Here is a 17,866-nt window from a genome sequence, read left to right as displayed (position 1 = left end):
GATTGTTTATTATTTCTAGTTTGTTTATTTTTTGTCTGATGTTTTTAAAATTAGTGTTTTTCTTTATTTAATATCATTTTTACATTTTTGTATTAAGTTAAATAGTTTTCTTTTTTTTTTTAATTTTATTTTAGTTATTATTTAAAAAAAAATAAAAATTTTACCGCAGCATGCACGCTGCAAAATTGCAGCGTGCAAGGTACAACTTCAATAGCCATCGGATGGCTGGATGGAAAGGGAAGGACAAGCCTTCATCCTCACCATTGGGGTGAGGGTTTAGGAACCTGGAATTCCATATAAAAGAAAAAAGAAAGCATCAGCCGCGGGAGGAGTTTTTAGAGTTGAGAGCCGCAAATAGGGAGAGAAAAATCTGAACCAAAGTCCGACGGAAAAAGTTGACGGCTGCAAAAAATTTGCTCAAAGAAAACAAAGAAAAAAAAAAGAAACCAGAGAGGATAGTTGACGGCAAGGAGCTTGAGAAAAGAAACGTGGATAGCTAGAGAGAAAGAGATAGAGCCGAGAGTGAACGAGAGCTTGAGGGCTGAGGAAATAGAGGTTTTGTGGATGATGGCTGAAGGTGACGGAAGAAAAGAAAATAACTGGGGAAGCTTGGGAAAGAGATAGGAGGTCGAGGGTGGCATTCGGCTGTGCTAGAGGAGACGACAACTGAAAAATTGTTCGAAAGTGAAGAGAGGATCTGAAGTTGCAAGAAGAGTTTCAGGAAAAAGAAACGAAGGGAAAAATCCAGCATCATCTGGGATAGTTGTCGCTTATCAAATCCAGCTTCATCGTTGCTGCCGAATCTTCACCAAAAATAGCATTGTAAGCCTCTCTTTTGCCTTTTCTTCCAAATAGCTTTCCAAATCTTGGATTTTTGTTTGGTATGTTGACGGCTGATGTTGATGATCCTCTTATGAGTGGGGTTTTATGTTGTATGCTAGAACCTTTGAACTAAAATTTTGACTGCAATCAAATTGAACCTTTTCGGCCAGTACTAATCTTTTGTAGTTCTTTCCTTTTGTTTGCTGAAATTATAGTTCGTGTTTGAAGGATGCTTAGCTTGATATTTGGTTGAAAGGTTATAGCTTTTTCCAATTTGATGACCGAAAGACTGTGTCTTGGGTCTCTATTTGCATAACTTGTGCCTGTTAAGATCCTTAGAGTCATAATAAGAGGTTTTACTGCTAGAAACTTGATTTTTCTTCGTTGGTTGCAGCAGTTTTGTTTTTTAAGTGCGAATGGCAATAGGTTTGAATTGCGGCAAGCCTTCCTTTCTATTGCAGCAACTTTCCTCATAACATTTGCATGAAAAGTTTAGAAAATGGCTGTCTTTTGTCTGTTTAGTGTTGAGTTTGTGTGTTTGGTGTTTAAAAGACATTTGAATCATGCCAAAGTACTTGATGGAAAACGCATTTCAGTTTGCCGAACAGAAACTCACGGCCTTGTCTTATCGTTTTCTTCCTTTTCGGTCCCAAGCTATGGTGTTTTGTTTAGATGATAATTCCAGCATGTTTCTTCTTGGTTTGTTTGCATGAATGTGTTTAATTTGAATAAGGAAATGGCATGAACATGGTTGAGGAAGAAAAGAAAATTTCTGCTGTATAGCTGCGTTGGCACTGTGGGGAAGCGAAATGATGTTGCAGAAAATGATAGCTGGTTTTGTTTTCTCTGCCGCGGCATTATCTCTGTTCATTTTCTCATTGGTCTTTATATGATTTTAATGGTTTGGTGTTCATGATTAGATCGCGTTAATCATAATGTCTAGCTTTTAGGTGGTGTTGAGAAATGGTCCTTGATGAATTTGTTTTGAAATCTTATATTCACATTTTGAAAAGCTCAAAAGTTGCAGAAGCAACATTGGCTGGACAATTGCAGAAATCTCAGTTTCTTCATGAGCCTTGCATGAAAGTCTTTTCCAGATTTTGCATAACCTTCTTCTAAGTTGTTGCGTGCAAGTTGAGTCGTTGAATCCATTGGTTTGTTTTGTACAAATGCATCTGGGCTAAATGACAGATTGCTGAAAGAATGGTTGCTGGAAAATTGCAGGAATATGAGTTTTGTAGGTTTGCATGGTTTGCATGAAAAATTTCAGAAAAGTTACACTTTGACCCCTCAAGTCTTCCTTTGTTGCATTGTGGCCCAATCATGTGCTGACTTCTTGCAATTAAGTCCTAGAATAATCACACTTTGCCCCCCTAAGCCTCCCTTTGTTGCTTTGTGGCTCAATTATGTGCTGATTCTTGCATGTAGGTTCTAAAGTAATTGTAATTTCAATCATTGCTTGGCTTTTTCTTTATTTTTGGGACCTTTGAAGTTTTCAAACGTTTCAATTGGACTTGAATGTTTGAGTAGTGCTTGTTTTTGGGTCCTAGAAATGCAAGTTTAAACCATTCATGGACCTTCATTCACTCTTGGATTCTTGAGATATGATGTTTGCTTGGACTTTATTTTTACTTGGGAACCTTTGAGTTTTTTAAATGCTTCAATTAGGTTCAAATGATTTGAGTAGTGCTTGTATTTGGGTCTTAGTAGATGTTATGCTTGGAGGTTGGATGATCATGCCTTTGCTTGGTCTTTAATTAGTTTTGACTTCATTGAGTTGCAATTGAGGGAAAGTTTGATGTTTTGGTGGATCCAAATTGTTTAGTTTATATCTTATCACTAAATTGGTGCATTAATCTTTTGTTTTTGATGATTTTAGCCTAAGTTAGTCTTTTCTTGGGTGACTCTAGCCAAGTTGAGTTTGTTTACTTCCTTAGTATCACCAACGGGGAGGTATAATCTCTTTTACCCCTTTTGTTTCTCTCCTATGTGGACTAATGTGCTAATTGAAATTTGCATGTCTACTTGCTTTCCTAGCCTCTCCTTATTTCCTTTCATTTATTTCATTTACTTAAGTTATTCTTTTAATGGGGTATGTGTACACCTCTTGGCTTGTAATAGATAGGGCTGTGGCGAGCAATTTGGTCCATTTTCCCCTTCCCCTTTTGTTTTAGTTAGTGAATGTAATAGGTTCATTAGTTGGTTGCATGCCTACGTGTTAAGTGTTTAATCGCTTTATTAGGGTCTTGCATTTAGTCGAGCATGCTAAATGTTACGTGCTACGTGTTTATGAGTATTTGGTATGTCTACTTGCTTTCCATAGTGTCGATGAATGGAATGGATAAATGTACGTCACCACACTAGCCCAACGCTAGTTGTGGCTTCTTTTATCGTTTCTACTAGTCCAACGCTAGTCGGAATTCATAGAATGGGCTAGTCCAACGCTAGACCCTTAGGGATTTTCCCTCGTTAGTACATCATTTGCTTGTTCACCACATATCACGCATTTTTCTTAGTTTTATCATTTGGCATGATCCTCGAACCCCTTTTCCCCTCATTTTAGGTTTTGCATCCCATACTAGCTATAGGGTTCATTTTGCTTGAGTATCCCCTCTTGATAAGGGAAACGAGCGAGTGTGGCTACTCGATAGCCTTAGCACGCTAGTTTTACCTTCTAATCCGAGGGAAAATCAAAGTCGAAAAATTAGGCGTCATCCCCGTACCCAATTTGTTGCATTCCCCTAGGGTCATACTTTCATTTTTATCACCTACATACTCTTTTAACCACATTTTTCACATTTCTCAAACCATACTTTTTCACTACATTTTTCCTATCACGTGATCATTTTCACCTCACAAATGGAATTCCACTTTACCTTATATATCTCTTATTCTATTTTCACACACTTGCACACGAAAAACACTTGAATTTTATACAATTTCACATGCATTTTTTACATTCGCACACTTGCACTTATATTTCTTGCATCTTTCATACACTTTCACACTTGCACGCTTGAATTTGAACTCTCATTTGCATTAATCGACCTCTATGAGTTTTCCTTTGTTGGCCGCCACAATTCATGTGGTTTGGGACCAAAAGCCTCACAAGAGACATCGTAGAATTTAGGATTGCATTTTCCTTTCCGTTTTGCATTCATATAGTCATATCCAACGTGCGATACATACATTGGGTAGAAGATTAGGAAAGGTAAGGTTAAGTCGCGCAACTAGCCTTGGCTAGGTCAAAGGGGTGTCTTGGGTTCTATCCTTGCCTTCCCCTTTGTCAAACGTGACTCCCGAACCTTTTTCTTTGGCTTACGTGGAATAGGAGTCGTTTTTAAAAGGGTTTTACTACTTTGTCTTTAAAAATTTATTTTTTAGGTGGCTTGGTACACCTTAATCATTACCAAGTGGCGACTCCAATTTCTCATTCAAAAACCCTTTTAAAAAAAATATTTTTTTTGGGTCAAATCGTCGCTTTCTTCAAGTCCCATATTAGACCCATATCTTTTTCAACTTACAAAAATCATTTTCCAATCAAAATTGAATCACAAAAACATCTTTCTCAAACCATTTATTTATTTTTCTTATCAAAAAATGGGGCGCGACAGGTGAAAAAGAAACTTGGAAGTAAGTCGAGGAAAAATTTGTTCATTGTTTTTGTTGTTGCGGTATGAGTAATTGTGACTCTATTGATATGGATTTGGGGGCCTACAAATGGACATTATTTTAGCAAGTTTCAATTTGATGGATATTAGGACACCATTGTTCTTGTAGTTTCTTGTAGGTAATTTTGTTTGTTGTACATATTGTTATGTGTAATACTAATGTTTACACTTTATTTTGTCAGGTGTTATTCACCTTTTTGGGATGAAAATGTTTTTTATTTTTTAAACAATGTTATAATTGTGAATTTAGATGTGAGCTGTTCCTTTGGCGTTATATATGGCAAATACAAATAGACATAATTGGAGAAGATAAAATCAACACATATATATATACATATATATATATATAAACAATTGACAAATACATCAGTCAATATTTCAGACTTTATTACTTGTCCATAACTACAATCAATTGACAAAAGTATCAAATGAATATTCTAAACTTCCAACAAAAGTTATCATTTGTTTAAGCATGTCAATCGTCCTAAATCTGTCAATCTCAAATAATGGATACCATACAAAAGACTACTTTAGTTGAAAAAACAAAAGAAAAGAAAATTAGTCAACATTATGGATCCCTTAAGTTGAACCTTCACCTCTAGCGTTTGTTGAACTTCCAGCCCATCTATTAATCATAAAAGGAGGTTCTTTATCTAAGTATTCGTATTTAGTGTTTATCATAATTTTATTTATATCACTCAACTTTCTCTTGCCAGGTTCCCTTTTTTTATGAGCTCCAAAATTCATATGTCTAGCAGTGCCACTGGTGTCTTGGTTAACAATTGTAAGCCTAATTCTCCTTATCTGTGGGCAACAAATATAGACAGTATGAACACATTGTAAATTAAACAATTTAATTAGGAAAAGTGCCAAAATAGTAGGACCAAAATTGTGGACTAACTAGTGCATTAGTCTTTCTAATATTCTGTTTTGGTTTGGTTGTTCTAACAACAGTATCTAATCTTTGTTCGTTTTAAGCATTATAAGTTTTCACATATCCAACACTATCAGCTTGTGAAGATATAACAAGAGTAGTGTTATTGTTGTTTGATTGCCCCTCTTTTTTTGTCAATGTTTCAAACTCTACAAATGCTTCATGTTGGGGGGTATCTGCACCAAAAGCACCTTTATGTAAAACCAGATTCAGGACTTGTAACAGCATTTCTAGAATTACTTCTATCAGATAATGTGATAGGCCTTGTAGCAGATTTTGTAACAACATATTTCATGCCAGCAGAGTGAGATGGATCAGCAACACCAGAATCTGAAACATATTTGCAAGTAGTACTATTGTGACTTGCTTGCCCACATTTTTTGCAGTGCATGATTACATGTTTCTTCAGTTTTTGCACATTGTTTTTTCCAATATGAACATCACTTCTTACTTTAGTTCTTTCTTGATCTTTTTGACCGACCAGGTTGAACACATGGTATGGGAGAATTCAACGTATTGCTCTCAGACCACAGGAACTTGCCATTTATTGGATAAAATACATTATCATAGATTGCTAAAAAGACATCTCTACTATAACAATCGTGTGCATATTCATAGGGGTCCCACCAATTTTAATAATGATCGAAATTGCATGACAACATAGAAGATCACTAATTTGCCACTAAGTTACAAGTACATATTTTCTCTCTTAAGTATACAACAAACTGTTTCCCCCTTAATCCATTGATTTGATACTCTCCTTTACCATTTGAAATTAGACGCCATCTTCTAGATAGTTTTTCTCTTTTTTCAATCAAAATCTTTATTGTTGAACCAACGGAACCACTACATTTCCTCATCCAAGAAGTCCTACTTTTTATTCCCTCCATAAGAAATCCTCTAATCCCCTCACACAATTCAATGATTAAATCTCTATAATTCAATACATGTGAATTAAAGATCTCGGATAAATTATTGGCAAACATGTCAGATTTTATGTGGTATAGGAAAAAAGTCTTACACCAATATTAGGGTGCTGCTGATTTTTTAATCCATGCATAAGCCTGTTGGTCAAATTCTCTCAACCCTTCCAATGTTGCAACATAAAATTCAACTATTGTAACTGATGCAATGTTTCAAAATTTCTACTTCAGGAGCTCCCTAAGGTATTTCGTCTTAAAATTTTTATACATGTGTTGTACGCAAAATCTATGTCCAGCATATGACAACAATTCAAGTAGATCACTATTAAAACTCTATCAATATCAAGATAGTAAAACAACACATATTAGGGATCCAAGGTAGCTGTGTGTTAGCCACTTACATGAAAATTAGTGAAGTGAATGTATAGAAACTCACTTTCTATTAGTTTGAAATAAATGTATATTCTCTGATTCCATGAAGTATGTCTAAATCTTCAATCAACAAACTTAAAAATCAATGCCATTACTTGTTTACCTCTTTTTCAATAATAGCCCAAGTTATTAGTCACCATCCATTATTGAGATCAACCCCAATAGCAGTCAATAGTTAGTCAGGGTAAGGTCCCTTAATATGGCACCCATCCAGAACAATAAGAAGCCTACATCCTTTTTTGAAACATGTTTTTAGTGCTCCCAAATAATAGTACAACCTCATGAACTTAGGGTTGCTTTGGGAATCAGGTTTTCGGTAGAACTTGACATCGATGGTGGTGTTAGGATATATTTTCTGTAATTCTACTGCATATTTTTCAATTAAAGCATATTGCTTAGTTGCTGAACTTCTAATGTTTGCTTTAACTACGGCTAATGCTTTGTATCCTTTGTTTTTTGTTCACAATTGAACTGTTAATCAACATTTTGCAACAGCTGTCCAACTAGCATTTTCATGTTTATACGGGCTAGCTTTTCAAATTTTTCTGCCAGCCACTCTGAAGTCATATTCTTATTCCTCTAAGCATGGCTACAATTATTGTGTACATCAAGCATTCTCTTAAATACAAAATCAAATGTGCCTAACGTTGGAACCTGTGAAGCATACATGTATCACTTGCAATTAGGATGCCTAGATTTAGATCTCAATCTTGTCTTGTCATTGGTATACATATAGATTGGTCTACCAGATATGATTGCTTAAATACAAAATCAAATGTGCCCAACGTTGGAACCTGTAAAGCATACATGTATCACTTGCAATTAGGATGCCTACATTTAGATCTCAATCTTGTCTTGTCACTGGTATACATATAGATTGGTCTACTAGATATGATTGCATAGTTTTTTATGGCAATTATAAACTTCTTTTTGGTACCAAATTTCTGGTCAACATGAAACTGTGGAGTTCAACTATCTCTGGCAATATTGAGACTGGTATACCTCATTGGAGCATCATCATCTTCACTTGTATCAGGATCACTATGAAACTCCACATCTAAGGTATCATTTATAAGTGAATTGTGTTTAGGTCCACCTACTCCATCTTTATTTTCTGAACCAGTGGCTTGGGACTGTTGCGCTTTATCACTCCTTTTTCTTGTGAAATTTCTAGTTTGTTGTCTCTTCCTTCCTTGCCTCTTGCCCTTGGTTGATGGCTCATGTTTGAATGTAGAGTTTTCATGATGATCTTTTTCAATTGGTTCATCATGATGAAAGGACTCTGTGTGGAGGTAGCTACCTTGATTGGCCCTTTTTTGGGCCCCAACAAAAGTATCTTGAATCTCCATGTGCTACTCACACTCTTGTTGATACATTTGTTCATCTTAGCATTATTTATTATAATTAGCAAAGTCTTTCCTATGATTAAAACTCGAATCATACTCAGTTCTATTATGCGTTCCATCTTGAATGGCTTTTTCAACAGTATCATTTCTTGCCTCATTTGTCTTGTTCATTTCTACAACTGGTTCTACAGTTGTTGTATTATTTTCGAACTCTCAAATTGGACAGTCTTGCTTTTACTCCAAAGCAGCAATAGCCTTTTTCCTAGCACAAGGTCTCGCAAGTTTTTTTGGAACTACTTCAACAACATTTTCAATCTCCTCTATAATAACTGTAGACTTCTGCAATAGTTCCTCCATCTGCTCTTTTTTCTACCTACCAAGCTCATATATTTCTTCTAATATCAAATGATCGTAGTAAACCTCTATAAACTTATATTCATACACTAATCACAAAATTTTCGCATATTTTTATCCGTTTGAAATTCTTTTAGTCTGTGGTTCAAGTCATTTCTAGAATCAACATAATAATACAACATAATCCTCCGGTGCCCGCATTTTAGAACCATTTCATTTATCACTTGTAACGACATAACATATGCATGATGCATGTCAAAGTAGTCTACCTCTCTCCTATCATAACTCTTGTACTTGTTTTCCTTAATTTTATTCTCATGGTGAAGTTTAATTGAAAATGCACCTCTTCCATTTTCTACATCAACACAAAAAAAATTAATCTTAATTAGTATTTTTATTGTTCATATAATTAAAAATGAACGTAAAATCAGCAACCATCTAACACACGAAACACAATTAACAATAAATTTCAATAAATTATAAAAAAAAAATGTTCTTGTAAGACCCTTTGCAACATATTGTGATGACAACAAAATGAATCCTATAAAGAAACGTCCTTTTCAATCCCACCAGTGCTCTCATGTCGCTTTCTTCTCAACCAGTACAAAACATAAAATCCTTTTACTCACTAAATACAATACCCACATAGTTCAATAACACCATTCATACATTATTAACCAAATCAAGAGGAATGTATGGGTTTTAGCGATTTCTTACCACATAGTTCATACGAATCCAAGTATTCATTTCTATTTCGCTTTATCCACTTCATCTGTGATTAATCAAACAGCGCCTTATGTGATTGATGAACTTGTCTACCAGATTTTCTTTTTCAATTTTTGAATTATCCATTCTAATCTTGTCGACCCTAAATTTTGTCTTGTCTTTTCAATTGAAAATTTAGTAACAAAGTTTTGCGTCTGAATTGAACGGCCAACCACTTTACCTTAAAGTTTTTAGACAATTTTGCCCTTCAAACCCTAGATTACACGGAATGCTACAAAACATGCTTTTTTGCGTTAGTTCAGTGATATTTTTAGCCAATGAATAAATTTAGTGACATGAACAAGTACTAGTGTGTAGTTTAGTGACACTTTTGGCAATTTGCTCTTTGGGCGATAGCCACCCGGAAGAAAAAAGTATGGCATCAGAGGAAGACTACTAAAAAGAGAGAATGGGGACTGAGGAGAAAGACCTCGTCAAAGGAGGAGGAGGAGGAGGAGAAGAAGATGATGATGATGATGACGACGGCCCACCGCCTGGATTTCATTGCATTGCTACCCAAATAGAAGAAAATTTAGTTAAGGAAGAAAAAGATGCAGAAATTAATGAAAATGAAGATGATGAAGATGAAGATGTCGATGGTCCACCACCTGGATGGTCTTCAATTCCTCCTGCAACCTTTCAGCCAGTTCACCCTTCTGGTCAGTATGTTTGTTATATGTTAAAGGGTATTATATCCCAAGGAAGAAAAGTTTTCCCAACAATGTTAAAGACTGAAACTTTTTACACTTTGATCTTCAGTTATGGAAATTCATGAATTTTCTTGTACCCTTCTTTTTCCTTGTTTTATCATTAGTAATATGTTTATGTATATCTTGTTGGGGGTGGATTAGGGGTTTAATTAGTGTATGAGTTCATTAATCAGGACAACATGTACTTGTTCACTTGCACTTCATGATTGTACAGTCTCAGACAACCACTGTGCCTTGAGAGAGTATAAATTCGGTGCACTGTGTGGTATAGTCTGTACAAAGCGTAGGAAAATGTCTAATAACTTGATCAGGTGCTCAAATAAAGGAGTGGTGTGGGCAAAAAAAGAAACTTTGTCACTTGGTTTCATCAAGGCTTGAGTGTAGGGCTTTGAAGGTGTAAGTACATAAGTCAATGCGTTTGAGCATGGGGCTCTGAAGTCATGTCCCTTCCTAAGTATTGGGTTGTCAAAAGCATGACTTGAGATTGAGGGGACGTCTTAAACTGCTTAATTTGCTTGGTTCTTTGATAGCTAAACCTTTTAGATAGATGTGGATCTTTTACATATTTTTTCTGTGTCAGTCATGGAACAGGTTATTTCCTTCCCCTGATTATAACAAGAGTTTGTAACACCCTGTTTCTTGCCTATTAAATTGTCTATTAGGTTGGTGTTTTTAGCATTTCAACGTTACACTTGAATGAATGATTATGATATTGACACTAGTGAAAGATACAGAGCCTATTTGTGTCTGATTAAAAATGAATTGCAAAAGTATAGTTTTTTGTTATTGAATTCTGTATTACAAAAAACTGCTAGAAAGAAAGTAGAGGTTGAGACTTAAAGAATGTTGTCAACAGGAGGTCAAAATTTATCTATCAGGAACATATTAGGCGAAAGGGAGATTATACCAATACGCCCCTGCTCTGTGTATAGTTAGTTGGCCCTTACCTTTTAGTTGAAATTTCCTTGTGATCTTCAGAATGTATCTTTTTACTTGAGTTTCTCATATTGTTACTAGGATGGTGGGATATACAGAGGATCTCAGTTTCCTTCGAAGATTCTGAACCAATTTAAGAATTCATTTTCTGCATACATTAGTATGAAGCTTAATCCAGTATTCATGTAGCTAAACTTTGCTCAAGTGCCTGAACTGAAGTGGTTGTGATGTCACGTGCATATATCTATACCCTGATCATGAAATTGAAATGTTTTTTGAGCGGTTGCACTCTATGGGGAAAGATTTCTAGAAGATGGTACTATTCCTCATATGCGTGGGTTGAGGGAAGATGACAACTGATTAGACTGGGAGTTTTCTAGGAGTGGACTTTGGTCAAGAATGCCTGCGGACAGTTTCATCAGATTGATTACATTTATATGGTAGCTGATAGCTGTTTAATTATATTTGACTCAGCAATAGCCATCTAAAATTCTGTATCATGACAAGTTGTGGTAGTGGTGCTGCCTTCCTGGATAACAGTTGTCATGTATGTTTTTTGTCCTTCTTGTAGTCCTCCGAGTTATTCATCTACTTAATAGAATATGTTCTGTTTTTCCCTTTGAAAATTTTCAGTGAATTAACTTATTCATAATATTCAGACGTAGAAATGTCGGACAAGCAAAAAGAGGATGAAAATGAAGAAGGGCCTCCACCTGGGTGGCACTCAGTTCCACTGGCCTCACAGTCATCAGAAGCTGTTCTTGCTGGTAAGTTCTTTCTCCAACCATCTTTCTTGGTTCTTTACTTTTCTCTTTATTTTCTTTCTCTTCATTTTGGTGTTTATGATCTTAAATTCTTGTATCCTTCTGTTCAATAATGTGCAAACACATTCATGGAGAACTTGATTCATTCTCCTCATTTGCCCATAGTTAATTGCTTGATTTGCTTCAAGGATAGCACAACCCTGCAGTATCAGGATAATTCTTATTCATTAAGAAAACATTTCAATCTTGTTTACGAAGCTTTAGTCCTGCCCTCCCTTGTTACTTATTTTCAGGACTCCATGACTTTGTTTATTGGTCGTGGCTGTGCTCAGACAATCAAGAAACATACATCTCCTTTGCTGGATATTTAGCAAGCAAAAGTTTGGTTATCAAGATAGGGTATTTAGTCATCCAGAAACAGTTTTATCTGCTTTTACTAAATATTTAGTAGAATTTTGGCTAGCTTTGAATTATGTCATTTGCTAATTTTGGATCTCTAGTTCATTATGCATTATGATGTCCATCATATGATGTGTATTATTTGTGGGTAGACTGCTAGATTCTGCTTATATCTTGCTGGGTGGAAATTTTTGCCTGCAGCATATAAAGGCTTGCAAGAAAAATAAGAAACACTTTTAGAAAGCTCATAGAATATTTGATTGGAAGCACAAAAATGAAGGTCATACTAATTTAATTTGCTTAAAGTAACTAAAGGGTATGATAGGCTATTTCCTTGCTGAACTTTTACCTATCTTGTCGATAACTCAAGCCCACAATTTGGCATTAGGTTCAAAAAGGAGTGACCTGTGTGTATTCAACATATGGGGTTTGTTCAAAAGAAGGAGAACTGGTGCCTTATGCCACAGCCAAATTAAAAAAGAAAAAAAGAAAAGGAGAACTTGTGCTGGATAATCCAAATGCATAGTTATATTTGATGATAATATCCTTGTACAGATGATCATGATGTTTTGTAATTTGTGGATTGAGGGAAAGAAATATTAAAACTGCTATCTTGATTTACTGCACAAGAATATTTTAGAACTTTTAAGCAAAAATTCCATTCATCATTTTATACATATTTGAGCACATTGTTGCACCTCAAAGTTCTAGCATAAAAGATTGTTGCTTGATCCCTTGTCATTTTAATGGATGTCTTTTGTTCATTTTTATTTATTTCTAGATGCCCATCATTCTGTTTTATGTGTTATGGAATTTTGAACAGCCTATTCTGTTTATTTTAATTATCATTTATTGGAAACCACAATGTATATCTTGTCTTAGGGCAAACAAACAAAGATTTATATCAACCTCCTGCAAGGTTTAATGCTTTTAGATTTTTGGTTTATTTTTCTATGATTATATGTAATCATAACTAGCCTGTCATTGTCAGATACACAAACGGGAAATCATGAAGACAGAACCAAATACATTGATGAAGGGTCCCAACCAGGGCAGAAATCTGTACCTCCACTGAAGTTGCTTCCACCTACACCACCTCGACCACTACCTGCAGTATCATCTCCTTCGGGTAAGTCTTTTCTTACATGTAAGTGTGTAAAGCATACATTTTTAACATAACTAAAATACTGAACTTCCATGGACGTGCAATTAACTCACTTCCATTTTTAATTTAATCTTCAAGCACCATTAATCTTACAGTTGATACTGCAATGGACCTGTGCCTATATGTCTTAGAATACATTTTTCTGTTATCATCTGGGAGTGGTGGAAATTCTCATGGGTTGCTGTCACCATTGTTGTAGAGTGGTATTGTCTCTGACCACTGTTGTTCTGATTTTTCCTTCCTGGAGCTTCCCGAAGTTCAAGTCCATGTAGAAAGTCAAAGTATCACACCATGTTATCTTTTCCCTATATTTTCTTGTCTTCTTCTATAGTCGCTCAAATTTCCTTTTTCCTTTTTTCTAATCAAATACTCTGTCCAATTTTTTCGTGGTTTGAATCTTTTTTTCTTATGATAATGGTTTGAATCAAGTGTAGTCAGTGGTTTGAATCTTGCACACATAACAGAGTGTTTTCACGAGCATGTCATGTGTAAAAAGGGGAAACAAAATATTTTTGCAATGTACCATAATAAATGTGCCAAATCATGTTTATGGAGGTACAAAGTCTAGTTTGTACCTTGAGCTGCTCTTACAGATGACTTCAACTTGAAAAGCTATAAACCCAAAGAAATCAGGTATCTTTGCCTTTAATATTATACTCCAATAGTTTGATGTAGTTTTCATGTATAAATATTTTCTGAATTAGTGTGTTGCTGCTCCAAGATATATATTTTACTCCTTAAAAGGCCAACTTCCAAGTTTTATGTAGCCCCTTACGTGGTGAGTAGGATGACGAATTATAGCATAGAATACTTCTGAGGAAATAAGATGCTTGTGAAAGAAAAAGACAAAGGCCCAAACAAGAAACCGATTTATTCTTGATTTCTTGATTTTTATTGTAAGGAGAATTTGAAGCACTATTCAAGGAAATTTTGTAATTGTGACATCTATTTAGCCCCTTAGATAGATGGGAATTAGTATCCTTGGGTTGTTCATCAGCACCATAACCCCTTGAGGTGCTCTAGGTACTTTTTACCCGCGTGAATTTTTTTTGGCCATACTACATTTTGGCAATACATCTCGAATTGCCATATGATCTTGAAATGTGGCAGCATAGCTGTATCGTTTTTCCATTTGACTACAAGGATGAGTGTTACTGTAACTTCTGTATCTTTCTCAAATGCTTGTCCGCCTCCGTGTTATTTTAAGGTGGAGGAACCACATAATATCTGCTCTAGAATGTGTCTCTTCTTCTGAATGTGGATGATGGCATTATGTATCTCTTAATCTAAAATGTTAATGCCTTTGCATTGTTGCTTAAAATGATTTCATGGTTCTGAAATCTTTACCGGAAAACTTTCCTGCTTTGAGAGATGTGGGTTGGTCTATGTTAGCAGTTTCACCTCAAGGTTGTGTGACTTGAATGCAGAAAAGGGTCAGATGGTTTGTGGTTCCTGCCGGCTGTTGCTTGCGTATCCTCCAGGAGTCAAATATGTCCAGTGCTCTTGTTGCCAGACTGTCAACCTTGTTCTAGAAGGTCTTGATTGGTTCTTTCACTCATTAATGAATTCATGTTTTTGTGGTTTTTTTGTTTCTTCACTAGATCACAAAATTTAATGGATTTCGGATTTTGTCTGAAACATGTGTTTTAAAATCTGTTGGTCATATTTCAAATCTTTGTTTTGCTAGTATTCAAACCTGGATAAGATATTATAATTTCTATCCTTTCCTCCTTTAACCTGCCATCAGCTATACGAGTTATTGGAGTTTGGGACACATCTCGATATTTTGTGTTTGGTTTAATTAGTTTGATGATCTTATGCCTTTGATACACCTTATTCTACCCTGGGAGCATGAAGCTTGTATATTAGTTTAATATTTTATGCATAAAGGGTAATTTATACTCATACTAGTCACTTTGTTTGGCCAAGTTTGCCGTCCATTTATATGCTCTCCCATGGAAGATTCCTTCGCCTGTCCAGTATTGCATCTATTTGGATACACTACTGATTTGTGAGTTGACTTCCAAATAGCCCTGGGAGAGCCCCTAGGGTACGTATTAGGGAGTTATAAAGAGATTTTGCATGCGACTTTCGAAGACTGTTCAAAAAGGCTGAATGATACCTGAAAGCTGCTCCAGTTATGTGCAACCGTTGTACTGCTCAAAATTCCAGATGAAGTGTTCATGTAACTCTACTAGAGCCCCTAGGGTACATATGAGGCAGTTATAAAGAGATCGTGCACTCTACTTTCTGAGGCTGTTCAAAGAGGCAGAATGATACCGGAAAGCTACTTCAATTATGTTCAATCATTATACAGCTAAAAATTCCAGATGAAGAGGTCATATGCTTCTAAAACTGGCTGGTTTGAAGGCGAATTGAAGAAAATCCAATGCTTTTGTTATAGACTTTACAGCTCGTTAACAGCAAAGTTCTTTTCTGTCTGTGACATGCATTCTAACAGTGATTATATGCGTCAAAATTTTGAATTTTCAGTATGGACGGTCTTGGGATAGATTTGATGAAGAACCAAGACTCAGTACTAATGAAGTTAATCTTGACATGGTTTATATAATGCCTCTACAGGCTTCATTAACAAAATAAACTACTAAGGTTTCGCTTGATTTTAGGACTCCATTTATCTAGGATTTCTTCATATGACTATCATTTGCTGTTGCCTTTTTTTGGATGCTTATAGACAAGTAATTGTTCAATAAGTTGAAAGTGTTTTTTTCTTTCTATTTTTTGAACAAGTTTTGAAAAGTCAAAAGCTGTTTCTGATGGTGATTGTAACTGCCTTTCTGCTTCTAGTGTTAAGGATATGCTACAAATAGCTCTTCGAACCATATTTTTGTGATACAGGTCCCATAAATAGGTTTTGCCTCTTAGTGTGGCTATTCCATATTGATCATGACTTCTAGATGTACGCAGACCTGTCAAAAAACCAAAGGCTGGCATGAACCTGTATTCTATTGTTCGCGTAATGGCTTTTGCTATCCTAATGTTAAGTATCTTACTCTTGCATTTACTTGCTCGTCTCAAGATAATTTTATCCCATCCTTCCAGCCACCCAATCTATGCTGCAACAAGTTTGCACTTGTTACTTTAAAGCCGTTGAAATAGTAAATGTGTAGAAGGTCATCAACATTCAATTTTACACATTATGGTTTGGATTTGAATGATGTTTTATACGAGTACTTTCTTTGATATGGCTTTGAGTTACACTGTTTCTTTTGCAGATCATCAGGTTGGACAAGTCAAGTGCGGGGGTTGTGCAGTGTTGCTCATGTACCCATATGGAGCACCATCTGTCAGATGTTGCTCTTGCCGCTCTGTGACAGAAATTGGTGTACGGATCTCTTTCTTTGATCATTCTAGCTCCTAAAACTGCTAGATAACTTTCTGACCACTTATGTCATCATCTATTGGTTCAGTTTCAGAACCTCAACATTGACAATCAAGTAATCAAAAAGTAATTTTTGATTCGTATTTCATTTTTTGACCTTTGGGTGGTAATCTGGAAAGAGTGAAAAACCTTGGTGTTTAACCTTCGCAAGAGAAGGGGGAAAAGAAAAGGTGGGCCACCTGAATCCTCAGCCTGCAGGAGAAAGAAGAACTTTTATGTGGGAAGGAAAAGGATGATTAGTTAACATGCATGAGTTGATCTATGTTAATAAATGATAAAGCTGTGTCTTTTGGAATTTACTCTAAAAATGAGCAGAAATTCCTGATGGAATATGAAGTTTGTCTAGCCATCTTAGAGGAGTCAAGAGCTTGCCATCTCTCATCTAGTAAAACTTTCAGTCGTGTCTTAAACTTGTGAACTACTGAAGATCTGCGTATCAGCTTGCAGTGTTTCCTTAAAAATATTCTAGGAAACTGTTATCATTTCAAATCTGGGAAGAAACTACGTTGAGTGGCATGAATAGTTTGCAGACTACTACTTTCATTGATGTTGGTAATTTCATTTATCTTCCGAGGATAAATTCTAAGATGCTCCTATTACATCTTTTGCTTGGATTTGCAAAATGTGCAGGCTCACAACAGGCGACCCCCTCTATCTGTGCAACAGGCTCGCCGACCGCTTTCTGTCAACCGTGTTCATTAGATAGCTAGTTACGCTCTAGACTTCTAGTTCTTTTTCCCATTTAGTTAGCTGGACGTTGGTGCTGTGACTCGGCATATTTTGTTCCATAAATGAAGGCCTCACCTTGTCTATTTTGAATGTTGAGCCTTTCCTTGATTGCAAATTGTTACTACTGTATTGTTAGCTTTTTTCCTGTATCTGGAATCTGGATGCCTTCTTCTGAAGGCTACGGTAGTTTGAACTCCCGCCCACCAGTGTGGACAGAGTCCAGTGGCTATTGTGCCACTGGTTTTTTAGTTGGATGACTTGAGAAAAGCATGTTCCCCACGTTGCATGTTCAAGCCTCTAGACTGGGATGAGTTGAGAAAAGCTTTACTCTGCATGTTGCCGAGTTAAAGCCTGTTCAAATTTTGAAATAAGTATTTTTCGACCATTGAATGCAGGCGTTTTATAGAGGTAAGGACGAAAGGATCGCGTTTTAGCGGTAAAATAGATCCTAGGTTCGGTTCCAATAGGCGTCTCATTTTGAAAAAATTTTCCCCTAGCTCTTTTACCCCAGGC

At 35.9% G+C, this 17,866-nt stretch overlaps 1 protein-coding gene across 2 annotated transcripts; it reads left to right on the top strand.

The window, feature by feature from the left end:
• Nucleotides 1-9,510: 9,510 nt before the first annotated feature.
• On the top strand, nucleotides 9,511-17,632 carry LOC113726014 (protein LOL5-like). Of its 2 annotated transcripts, XM_027249468.2 has the most exons (6): nucleotides 9,511-9,906; nucleotides 11,553-11,660; nucleotides 13,048-13,185; nucleotides 14,649-14,756; nucleotides 16,458-16,567; nucleotides 17,255-17,632. In XM_027249468.2, the coding sequence occupies exons 1-6, from the start codon at nucleotides 9,657-9,659 to the stop codon at nucleotides 17,324-17,326; spliced, it is 786 nt and encodes a 261-aa protein (XP_027105269.1). In that variant the 5' UTR covers nucleotides 9,511-9,656; the 3' UTR covers nucleotides 17,327-17,632. The 2 variants fall into 2 exon arrangements, with proteins under 2 accessions (XP_027105269.1, XP_027105270.1); XM_027249469.2 differs by lacking the exon at nucleotides 14,649-14,756 and having other exon boundaries at nucleotides 17,255-17,436.
• The last annotated feature ends 234 nt before the right edge of the window (nucleotides 17,633-17,866 follow it).

Source organism: Coffea arabica, chromosome 2c, assembly GCF_036785885.1.
Source record: "Coffea arabica cultivar ET-39 chromosome 2c, Coffea Arabica ET-39 HiFi, whole genome shotgun sequence".
Classification (NCBI taxonomy): Eukaryota; Viridiplantae; Streptophyta; class Magnoliopsida; order Gentianales; family Rubiaceae; genus Coffea; species Coffea arabica.
Note: the sequence above shows the minus strand (reverse complement) of the source record. Positions and strands in the feature narration are given on the sequence as shown.